At 40.1% G+C, this 11892-nt stretch overlaps 1 protein-coding gene across 1 annotated transcript; it reads right to left on the bottom strand.

Moving 5' to 3' along the window:
* Nucleotides 1–545: 545 nt before the first annotated feature.
* On the bottom strand, nt 546–10266 carry gjc4b (gap junction protein gamma 4b). Its single transcript, XM_030758660.1, has 3 exons — nt 10088–10266; nt 2059–3235; nt 546–1953 (listed from the first exon to the last, which is right to left on the bottom strand). Exons 2-3 carry the CDS (start codon nt 3203–3205, stop codon nt 1940–1942), a joined length of 1161 nt encoding a protein of 386 aa, XP_030614520.1. The 5' UTR covers nt 3206–3235; nt 10088–10266; the 3' UTR covers nt 546–1939.
* Between the last annotated feature and the right edge of the window lie 1626 nt (nt 10267–11892).

Below are 11892 nucleotides of genomic sequence, written 5' to 3'. Positions count from 1 at the left end.
CAACATCAAGGAATACAGCTGAGCTAATGATTAATTTCCAACTATATTAAGTGAGACATTAATGTTGAATAAAACTATCCAGTTATGATGCTTAACTTTAATTTCAGGTGTTTGCTTATCACAGGAGCACTTCCACCTCTCGTTGGTCTGTGTAGCAGACTGGTGGGAAAATAAACAAGATTTTGAAGTTTAAGCTTATGTATATTGATTTATTCATCAACCAAACTTAAATTAATATTTATCATGTTAAATATTGAAATGCGATTAAAATGCGATTAATTTCGATTAATTAATTACAAAGCTTGTAATTAATTCGATTAATTTTTTTAATCGAGTCCCACCCCTAATATATATATATATATTTTTTAGCCACTTTCTAAATATCACCAAGATTGTAGGGGGGCGAAATGGTACAGCCTGCCAAGTAAATCTGAAAAGACAACTTAAGATTGACAGTTTTCAGTATTTCTGTTTGCATTATTAGACAATGCTTTATCAAAAAATTTGCAAATGAGAAGAGAATAAAAGCAAATTTGGGCCGAAAATTGGAATTTGCTGTAAAGTTTTATTTTAAAACTAACCACAAAGTTCTATCAATACAAAAAGTATTAAAAAAGTAGAAAAAGCATTGGTCAAAAATAACTTGAGATGAAAATATGAGCTGGCACTGTGGGCATTATTCAGAATATAAAAAGATGGCATCTTATCAAAGCACATTCAAGGCATTAAATTCACATTGATTTGATTACAGATCCTGGAACAGTCAAAGCACTCATCCAGCAATCAGCACTTTCAGTTATAAAACATCAGATAGTTTTATCCCCACTGAACCAAAAAAAAGTTACATTTGAGTCAGTACGGAAAAAAAAGTAAACATTTTATGGTCATAGAAGATGTGTACCTACCAAAATAACAATAGTATTTAAATATTAAAAAGAAAATGGTTGTAATTTTAACTCAAACTGTACCAAACATTTCTCAGAATGAACCAGTCCATCAGAATCTGGCATCAGAGAGCTAAGACAGTAGCAAATATTCTTCGATAAACTGGAGGAACGAGAGAGAGGAGAAAATAAAGTGTTGGCCACAGTGACAAGAGTCAATACAACACTTAAAACCAATACAAAAATACAGTATTAAATGTTTTAAACAATACAAGACAATAACAAGAGTTACATGGTTTTCAAGCATTACCCAGGTTTGTTTATTCCTTTGGACAAAGGCACCCCAAGTGTGTTCCAGTTACCACTCAGGCATCAGAAATAATTACTCATTTGACACACCTGAAGGAAACCTTTGTATGAAATTTAAGACCTCAGTCTTCATCAGCATGACAATAACTCCAGTTCCTTTCCTTTATGAGTGGCGCCATGTCCATTAACCCTTTGTTCGAAAGTAACAGCACTCTCACTTCCACACAACGTACAAAATTCTTACAGTTTCATCTTTTTTTTTTTCTTTTTTTTTTGTACATCTGGCTTGGCCTTACAAAAATCCCAGGAAGTTTTCCAGTTTAAGTCTAAGGCAAACTTGAGATGCAATCACTGAACATCCACTGGAGGGAAAAAAAAAGAAAAAAAGAAAAAAAAAAAAAAAAAATCAGACTAATACATCTAAGTCTTGTAATTAAAATATATATATAGCTGCCCTGAGGGAGAAGTACACGGTAATGTTGACTGTTCTTGTTGCACTATGGCAGTTTTTAAGCACTTTGGATCTTCAGACCGGCTTGTGTCTCAAGTATTGCTGGGTTGAGACAACCGTTCTCTCAATTTGAATCTATGCTCGACCGCAGTCGGCCATAACACTGGAAGGCTTGGGCTGACTTCATCCACCTCAAGCAATTTCACAATGTCCCACTCATGCATACAGACTCCTTTGTTCACATCGCTTGTGTCCTCTCACTGCTCCTTGTGTGAACTGATCAGCTGATGAGAATCTATGCACGAAGACCTGCAGACAGATCAGGGTGAGTTAAGCAATTGGTTTCAATAACAGCCAAAAAAATTAGACAATGCCAATAGCATGGTTATCACGAGGCCAAGATGGAAGCCTCACCTTTGTCACAGGTACTGCTCTGCTTTTCCTGGGCAAAGTTTAGTCTGTTCTGCTCCACTGCAGTGCCGTTAGACTCTGGGCTGCTGCTGCGTGACGGACTACTCTCTTCATTCTGGTAGGCCATATCCAGATGCTGCTGAGCCAGTTTTAGGTGCCTGCGCAGTCTCTCCAGCTCCCGCGATGACGCCTCGTCCCCAAAAGACTCGCGACCGGAGTCTCCCAGGTTATCTCGGAATCCCAGTTTCCCTGATGGATCCTTCTTCAAAGCTGTGTGGTAGCCTGGAGGTGCAGAGGGTTGTCGGCAGATGGAAGACCTCTGGCTAGCCAGAGCAGAGTGTCGTGGTGTCGGGGGCCGAGGTCGTGGTGTGCAAAAGCAGTCACGGATACCACTTATGCCAAGGTGCAGGATCTCCAACACGGTAAAGAGGAGACACAAGGCGCTGACAGCATACATTATAAGCAGGAAGATTGTTTTCTCTGTTGGACGTGACACAAAGCAATCCACTGTATGTGGGCAAGGGGAGCGTGTGCATACATATGACGGTGCCACTTCCAGGCCATAAAGGATGTACTGTCCAAACAGGAAGGCAGTCTCAAAGATGGCACGTGATAACAGCTGAAACACGTAGACCTTCATCAGGCCATCTCTCTTGATGCGACGGCGCCCATCATGCTTTTTCTTGGGCTTTTCTGTGACCTCCTTTTCCTTTTCTGGCTCAATTTCTTCAATTATCATGGGATCTTCTTCTCCATTATCCTCTGCTTCCTCGTAGTCCCTGTTGGCACCACGGCTCACTATAGGCATCCTCTTCCTTCCCCGGGGCCTGTAGTCATCGTCATCCATACGAGCAATCTTGTGCATCGCAAACCCAAGGTACATGACGGTGGGAGTGGTGATCATAATCACCTGAAACACCCAGAAGCGAATGTGTGACAATGGCGCAAATGCGTCATAGCACACATTCTCACAACCAGGTTGGTTCGTGTTACACACAAATTTACTCTGTTCATCGTAGTAGATTGACTCGCCTCCAACAGCCGTCAGCACAATCCGAAAGACGATGAGGAGGGTGAGCCAGATTTTGCCCACAAAGGTTGAGTGATTGGAAATCTCATCCAAAAGACGTGTGAGGAAGCTCCAGCTCATTTTGCCTTTGGAAGAGGAAATCAATTATACCTGTGGGGTGGGGGTGGGGGGTAAAAAGAAGGAAAAAATAAATAAATTTCTAAATGTCTTTCCAAGGCAGCTGGACACCCAGCAACAGGAAGCATGTGAAAGTGTAAGGGTCACTAAAACCCTTACAAAAAATGCAAAAATATAATCAAATTAATGCCAATATCTTAAATGTACTTAACACTTTAAAAGTGAGTGCAATGTTGCTATGTATCTGCATTTTCCCATGTTTCTACTGCTCTCTACACCACATTTTGGGAAGAACAAGGAGCGGATTTGCGAGCTTCCTGAAACAGTGTTAGTGAAATTACCATCATAACCACATGTTGGCAGTGAAGTGCAATTGCTCAGCTTTCAGAAATCATTTTAATTTTTCCAAAAAGGACAAACAGTCGCACAATTACAGTAATGCAAAGTGCGCTTGCGCAAACATGTCTGCGGCCTTATGCTCAGGGTTAAAGGGTTGATGTACTGCAATTGCTCATGATGTTATTGCTGTTAATGCACCACCAGGTGTGGCTATTATGCCATTCTCACAACCATTTGCTGAAATCTACAGGCATGCTCAGGCAAGAATCTGTGATAGTCTGAATAGATGCTATCAAAATCCTGCAACCACAGGCACACTGTGGCGTGATGTCCTAACCAGTAGACATGATGTCTATCACAGGAAACCAAGTACAGGCCCTGAGATCACACACAAAAGGCATACCAGGTAAATTTATGAGGAAACATGAGGAAGTATGACAAAAATTCAGTTACATATTTCATAAGCTTTAAACTAATGGCCGTATCTTTGATTGCAACACTTCCACATTACAATATTGATATGCCACGACCCTCAAAGCTGTTTCTTCATCTTTCACTGACTGAAAAGTGACATTGACAGTCATCTTTACAAGTTTAAGAATTTACGCACGTGTGGTTGCTCTTAGTTGAAGTTTAATAAACTAACAACAATAAAGTAGTAATGAAGCGCTTGTGCGGTTTCACACCATCTGTGACAAACCTCATGTGGAACTTTTGCTGTGTAATTATCCAGCACTAAACCACACTCCTACACTTTCGCCAAGTAAATAAGCTTGTTCGAACTTTCATGCTACGTTTTCCTCTGGGAATAACTTTTAGATAAACATCCACTCTGTCAATATTTTGCAGTGATCATAAAGACTATAATGCCTTTAATTCAACTAGCTGAATCACAAGATACATCATTATGCAGAAGTCTTGAGTCACCCTTCATGATTGTGTTCCACTGTGAAATTTTTTTCATGCATGCTGAAAAAAGAAGCTGTTGCCATTCAGGATCAAAATGGAACAATACTTTTCTGCAAAATTAATTCTGTTAATTTTGACAAGATCCTCAACACCACTGGCTGAAATGTAGCCCTAAAGCATAATGAAGTTTATATAGTACTTTTGTTAATAAAATTTCTAATTTTGACTCATCACGCCGTTTCCACTTATTTTCAGCCCAGTTCTTGTGTAATCTGGCACACCGCAGCCTTTTCTCCTGGTTTCTCTTCATTAGAAATGGCTTCTTGCCAGCTACCCTCCCACTGAGACTGTTTCTGAGGAGGCATTAGTGAACAGTAGATGGATCAACTGAAGGGCCAGATGCATCTTTTGGGGCCTGTGTCAGGTCTTTACTGGATTTTTTTCCTATTTCTTAAGCACATGACTTGTGAATACTATTCATCTGCTGTAGGTAGTATTTTAGACCTGGGACTTAAAGTACCAATGGGTTAGTGTGTCTAAAATTTTGCCTGGTACTGTATTTTGTCCTCCACTTGTCCAGTATTCTCAAATGTTTGAAGAACACTGTAACCCATGCCAAGATATGCCAAGTTCTCAGCTAACAGCTCCTTAGGAATCACCTTGTTGGTGCGAAAATCCCATTTTATGTCTGTCAAACTGTTTTCTTTTGCATTTTTCATAGATTCAAACTAAAGAACTGGGAACAAATGTGTTTTTGCAACATGCTGCTAGTAACAAAGTGCCAAGTTATCTGATAACACTGTCATCCTTTGAGTTAAATGCCCTTTTCTTGATTGCATGATTCATAGATGAGTGTTACATGACTTATATAAAGAAATATTCATCTGAAAATGGTCACATACAATGACTGGGCTAAAAATTAGAGAAAGCTGTCTCCTTGGAAGCAAAATTAGGGGTTGCTCAAGACTTGAGCACAGGACTGTACATATTACTGCTGCTCTCTGAGCATCAGCATAGAATAGAAAAGAATGGCTTTATTGTCATTATAAAGGATGTACAATGTGGTTGTACAGGATGTACAGTGGTTACCCTCCATTTGTAGTTTCAGACAAATCATCTACTGCAGTAAAAATCAAAAACGTATTCTCCAATGTCTTCCATATTTTACCTAGAACACCTACCACCCTAACACAACATCAGCAGAAAGGAATGGATAAGACTTTACTGCTACTAATCCCATGATCTATTCTGCTTATAAGTGTTCTTGATTTCCAGCATCAGTGCAACTGATTTACATCCAAGTCTCAGCTCAGGGTAGTAACACCAGGAAAAAGGTTTGTGCATGACTCATGTGAAAAAGCTCCACCACCATGAAATGGATGTGATTGTCTTTGAATGTATAGCTAGCAGGGAAACATTCCTGCACTGATAAAAGGAACTAATGAGCTTGATGGATAACCTGGATAATTTGATAAAGATTCTGAATTTCCATCCCTACTGGGTATTTAATGGTTTGAACATGATACACTTTATGGTAACAAATAAAAATTATGCCTGTGAAGCCAACGTGGAAGTACTTCAAGTCTGCATTCTTTCCAATGGCCAAAAGAGGATAATTCCTGAGGGTGGCTGTATGGAAATCTATGGGGAAACTACTCTTGGCTAATAAGCTGCTAGCCCGGGAGGATGCATATCCCTCAGTTTATCAGGTCAGCCCCTTGCTCACGATGTATGTGTGAAGAACCTGATTAACTTAAGGCTTTATGAGACTTTACTAACAACTGAGTGATGTCACAGTGGCCACGTTCATTTTTTATATGCAGTCTATGGTACACACTGAAAAGTAGTGCTGGACATGAAAGCCTCACATTATTCAGCCTGTCTGAGGATGGCAGCACATTTGAAAGATGTATTGTCCTACCTTTCAGAGCTTGGATTACGATACTTCCATAGAGAACTACATTCTATCCATCCAGTGTGTAACAATTAGGGCTGCAACTAAAGATCATTTTGGTAGTCGACTAAACTGTCAATTATTTTATCAATTACTCGATTAGTCAACGATTATTTCAATCTTACCTCACCTATTAAAGCCTGCCCACCTGTGAATATCACCTTGTTGTCTCTTCTCACAATTAAATTAATGACCCATAAAAATACAAGTTTGAAACTAATCAAATGTATTTTTAACAATGTGACCATCACAGTAAATATCAAATAAACAATGCATATTAAAGTGAATGCAATTTTTATTTTTAAATGACAATATAATGTGCACATAAGTAAATAAAAATGGCCTCTGTCCCAAAGTTCAACTAAGGCTTCAAATTAAATAAAGATTTTTCCTGCCCAAAACACCTGAAAAGTTTACAGATGATTCAGTTCCTGAAGAAATTTACTATTCAGAATTAATGCTGATATTAATGTGCGAAAAACAAATAGGAGCCAGCGTAGCTGCTCCTATTGTCCTTCACTCGTTAGCTAACATAACTGAAATGGTGCCGCTTAGCAAACATCATGAGAGCTTGTTTCCGACAGGTAAACTAACAAACGTTCCTGTACAAACATTAACAGGGTATCTATGATGCACTAAAGCCACGATTCCATTAGTACCTACTCAGCGCGGCTCGACTCTGGGCGGTTTGAAGGCGTTTCCATTAGTACCTGGTACCTTTTTTTAGTACTCACTCAGCCGGGGTTCGAAGTGATCCGAAAATGTGACGCGGAAGAACAGCATGCCACTGATTGGCCAGAGAGAGTCGTCACTAGCTGAGTCATGAGAGTGACTCCTTCACCAGAATCAACCATGCCATTTTTACTGCCCCCTTATATTCCTGTAGTGTACTGCAGTTACAAAATCTCGTCAGCGTTTTAGAATATGACGCTTCGACATTACAATTCCATGTCGACTAATTTTTGTAGTCGCCATCATCAATTATGTTGACAAATCGTTGCAGCCCTAGTAGCAATAATTACATTTCAACCTAAAACATGTTCAGTAAATAACCACAAAAATACATGTGCACATCTGCAACAAACTTAAGTTGTTAATATACTGCACTGCTAAAAGACTGCATGCATGAAAAGTTTCATTCAACTGGACCAAATAAGGGAAAAGCGCCCCTCGATGCTCCCAAAACCACCTACCACTGAAAAGCCTTTAAAGATGATACATTACTCCTCTCAGTGCTCCAGCAGAGCTTAATAAGTCTTTTGTTGTACTGGGCAACTCCCAGGTGTTAATGTAGCTTTCATTTTGAACGCAGAGTTTGGAAAAAGTTGCCCCAGGATGGACTATTTTCCACTGTGCAGGAGTGACTGGGAAATAATCTAATAAATGATCAGCTTCAGCTTGTATTGATTTTTTTTCCATCTTTTTTTTTTTTAAATTAATTGTAAGAAATAAACTATTAAACCAGCAAAGAAACTAACATTTTCTGCCTGTGTTTTTACTCCTCACACGGACCACCACTCAATATCTTCCATCTGCGGTTTCTGCTGTTGCCATGTGCCTATGCAGACAACTCATCCATACATGCAAAGAAATGCACCTACACACCAGAGTGGTATGTTAGCTGTTAGGTTCCCACAAAGAGAACGGCTATTTAGTATTCATGCTATTTTTTTTTTTTTTAAACTCCCATAACCATCTAAACTGAGCTATACTACAGCTCTGTTAGTGCAAATCCAAAAGGAGCAGTAGTCAGGGGCGTGCTCAGCTGCCTGAAATGTAGGTTAACGGTTAGAAAATGCACCAAGCTGCTCTGAGAATTGACATCTGTGTTCAGGTCTTAGAGCTGCCTCACAAGCAAGCCTTAAGGAAGTGGCAGAAAGAGGCCTAAATCAGTCAAACTGTAAAGCTGAACTATGTAATGCTTAGCCATTTTATTTTGTGCTCTTGATAATTAAGCACTAGAATTAAAGAATGTATGTGGATTGGCTCATTGTTCATGTCCTTATTTTTTTACCTTCATGGTTCCTTCCTGGCAACACTGTACTACTGTTTCTGCTGAGTAGGCCGTCACCCAACCATTTATGAACTTTCACATAACAAAAAATTTGCCTAACAGAAATGGAGGACAGTGCACCTCACCAGTTCAATTAGGGATGAGGGATCCAGAACAGTCTCCAGCTGAGAACCACTAACAGATCTGATGTCTTCAAGCTTATCATTCCCCCTCATCAATGCTGGTATGTTCCACATAACAAAACAAGGGAACTGAACTCAATTTTGCACATCTGAGTGTAAAAGAACCTTTTCAGTGTTTCTACCCTGCTTTCAACTTCATTTAATATAACAGATGTGCTGATGCTGAAACCAGTCTTAGGCTTACGCTTAGTCCCAGTCTTTAAATTTCAGACTTGCCCTAATACCAGTGGAAAGTTAAACTAATCCAGTCCAAAAAAAGTAGACCGTTTGAGCCTCACTGATATCAGTGGGGGAGGCTGGTGTCCGTATTAACAGTTAAAGGTTTTATTTTACAGTAATTCTTTAAGTTTCCCCACTGATTTCTAAACTACATCAGATGAATTTCAGTCTTATCTCCTGAGCCTGTCTGAGCCCGTCTGTGTGGCACTTGACACAGAACAGGCTGCTTCCACACAGGGGAGTTTCGCCACTGCCCTAAGCCCCGCTGAACAGAGAGGTTTTTGTGGCTCTCACATCTGGGAGGCTAGCTGCAGTTAACCCTCCGGTACCCCCCATGCGTTTAGGCAAAGAGGCCCTGAGCCTGAAGAGGGGGGGAGGAGGACCCCGATAAATAAGCATGGAGTGAGCAGACCTGAGTGAGGAGTGACTTCCGTTTAAGTGTAATGATAAAACCGGGTTGGAGGGAAAAAAAAATCTAAAACCATCCGCCCATCACATCATTAGTGACTCATATCATAAAACTTGTTTTATGAGTGGAACTAAGAATGAGTAATTACGGCGAGAAAACACGAAAAGCCACTAAAACCTACAAATTCAACGAATTCCGATATAGAAATGAAAGGAGGCTAATCCCATTTACGTGGAATAAAATTCCTCCTCGTGGCCAAAGACGGGACACGTCGGCATCGCGATGCCCCGCGCGCTTCGTTAACATTATCGCCTGTTATTAAAGAAAATCCATGGGCAACATTGTTTCGATAAATACTGGGGAAAAGAAAAACACGCTATGGATAATACAGCTTATGTCCCGCATAAGCGGGTGTGGGCAAATTCCACCGAAAAAAGGGAAGACTATTCCTATTCTTCCTTCCCATCAATAAATCCGGTAGATGCGACTTAAAGTCCCGTTAAAACGAGCTAAATATCCCGCGTGCCAGCACAGCTGTAACAGCACGTGCTACTGATGAGGCATTTTTTGCTCAAATGCGCAGTAAAATTGCGTTTTTTCCTCTTTAATTAGCGCTACCTCCTTTCAGACTGTGCGCGTAAACTTGGCTTTTAAAGGATTCGCCGACATTGTGTTGTAACGCACATCTTATTAAAACGCTGCAGTGACTTCAAGCGATTTAAAAACACAGCAATCGATGGACAGGCCCTAAAAGTTGGAGATAAAACTTAAGTTAAAGCACCATTTGTTAGCGAAAGCTAAGAAATTATGCTGCTGCGTCTCCGCGCCCCCACCACGCTTTGTTTGGGGGGTGTTTTACCTTCAGTTATGATTGGAGGTCCTCCTTTTTCATTAAAGTTGTCGTCTATCGCGGGGTCTTTTCCTTCGTTTTCTCTTTTAAATCAAAGTCCTCCCGCTCTTCATATCAAGCCATCCAGGTTTTTCTTGTCTTCCAACGAGGAGCTTGCGTTCGTCTCCAGTTGTGTGCCGTACTGCTGGGTGAGGACAAAGAATATTCCCAAATCCCCCCCTTTTCTCCTCCCAGTTTGTGCTGTGCACCCCACCCCCTGTCTGCGCAGACTGGAGCAGAGCAATCGTCTGCCAGCATTCCTGATGCAATCTTTGCTTCGCCTTATAACTTCATGCTGCTCAGGCAGAGAAGACCCAGAAATATGTCCCCGGAGAAGCTTTCTAAAAGCGAAGAATTAATCGTTTGCTTTTTTTTAGTGGAAAAACAAGGACAATGTGTATTGTGCGCCCCTTAAATTTTGGCCTTGTAAAAGCTACTTTAATGGTCAACAACAGTTTCATTGGAGGTCCTTGAGTCTGTATATAACCTCCAAATTGGTTTTCTGCATCTGTCCAAACTGGATAATTTACAAGGAAACAAACAAAATAAAATCTCTCCATTTAGTTAGAATAAACAGCTTCAAAACAGTTGAATTCAAGGTTTTACCAGGAGTGCAACAACTCAATCCATCTTCACTATAGACTCACAGATCCAGAAAAAACAAAACAATAAATCACAGGTTCAAAGAAGAATAGATCTAGCACAGAAAGGCAGCTGTGCAGTGTCTCCTCAGCTGGAAGTGGTAGCATGCAGTACTAATTCATTAGAAGCCACTTGAAGTCTAAGTAAACATTTAAAGAGTTTGCCAGCACACGTGCATACAGTAATGTACTGTATGCTCTAAATAAAGACATCGTCACTTTTCATAAGCAGATCACATGTACAAAGGTGCCATGTAAACCATTCCTTGCTGGCTACTTTCTGCATAACCTCTTCCTAAAGCAAAGTAAGATCATCCAATTAATAAAATTAAAAATGCAACCTCCAAGCTGAATTAATCAGCTGTGGAGGATTCACTTTTAATTCAAACATTTTATATGTCCATGTTAAGGGAGCTGATGTGCCAAAGATGCCAACAAGATGAGATACCCACTGAGGAAGACACGGATCCCTTTTGCACATCTCACTGTTCACGTTAAACACATCCACGCATGTATACACCACAGGGTATCCAATCAGATCCCATGAAAGCAACTGACTGGAAATCTTCAATTGGAGTCATTTTAACCTGAAAAAGAAATCTACAGGTGACAATGTGGCAGCAACTTCAGTACGGTAAATGGACTGGTTCTTATAGAGCACTTTTCTACTCACTTTGTATTGACCATTCACACTCCAGTGAACACATCAAAGAGTGTTTTGATGTATTTGTGTATTGATATATATTTTATGTATATAGTGTTTTCTATTCATCCTGCTGTAATATGCAAATTTCCCCATCAAGTTTTTTCCTTAACTTAACTTAACTTGGGGTTTGGCATGCAGACTGGAGCAGTCCAGGATTGAACCACCAACCTTCTAATTAGTGGGTGACCTGCTTTACTGCCTGAGCTACAGCCATCTTCTTTGGCCAACCATAACAAAATCAAAAGTATAATCTGGCAAGATTAAAAACCAATAAAAACCAAAAACAAACAAGTGTTGCTCAACTTCTTTGTGGCATGCACCAATGCAGAAGCTAAAAAAAAGTTTAAGCTTTGCACTCTACAGATTTTATTAGTTCATAACAATAAAAAAGGGGTAAAAGTTCAATTTCAGTGAAACACAAATCAAAA

The sequence above is a fragment of the Archocentrus centrarchus genome, chromosome 21, assembly GCF_007364275.1.
Source record: "Archocentrus centrarchus isolate MPI-CPG fArcCen1 chromosome 21, fArcCen1, whole genome shotgun sequence".
In the NCBI taxonomy this organism is placed as follows: Eukaryota; Metazoa; Chordata; class Actinopteri; order Cichliformes; family Cichlidae; genus Archocentrus; species Archocentrus centrarchus.
Note: the sequence above shows the minus strand (reverse complement) of the source record. Positions and strands in the feature narration are given on the sequence as shown.